This window comes from Fulmarus glacialis, unplaced genomic scaffold, assembly GCF_000690835.1.
Source record: "Fulmarus glacialis isolate BGI_N327 unplaced genomic scaffold, ASM69083v1 scaffold22792, whole genome shotgun sequence".
Classification (NCBI taxonomy): domain Eukaryota; kingdom Metazoa; phylum Chordata; class Aves; order Procellariiformes; family Procellariidae; genus Fulmarus; species Fulmarus glacialis.
The window spans coordinates 4,018-4,308 of NW_009196216.1; the positions used below are offsets into that span (position 1 = coordinate 4,018).

The 291-nt window shown below is 66.0% G+C and overlaps 1 protein-coding gene across 1 annotated transcript in view; it reads right to left on the reverse strand.

Annotated features, from left to right (window-relative positions):
• The window catches only part of LOC104072628 (mediator of RNA polymerase II transcription subunit 24), a gene marked incomplete at its 5' end in the record, with an annotated part of 5,429 nt that overhangs the window by 3,497 nt on the left and 1,641 nt on the right, over positions 1 to 291 (reverse strand). The window contains one exon of the mRNA XM_009572146.1: positions 55 to 237. Coding sequence (XP_009570441.1) covers positions 55 to 237 — 183 coding nt within the window. The remainder of the gene's footprint in view (positions 1 to 54; positions 238 to 291) is intronic.

The following is a 291-nucleotide window of genomic DNA, read 5'->3' on the forward strand; positions in this document are numbered from 1 at the left end:
ACAAACAGGCCCCCCTGCCCTAAAGGAGAGGGTGCCCGCGGGTCTGGGGTCTTACTTGGCCAGGGCCTTTCCCGGTGGGTCCATGAGGGTGTGCCACTTGGAGGAGTCCGTGAGCAGGTTGGGCAGGATGTGGCCCAGCAGGGTCAGTGTCAGCTGCTGCATGTCCAGGCAGAAGATGGCATAAAGCAGCTCCACGGCGCGCAGCGTGTGCTCCTTCCGCGTCTCTTTCAGCAGCTCCTGCGAGGCAGAGGGCAGGGCTGAGGGAGGCAGGGGCACGGCTGGGCCTGCCCC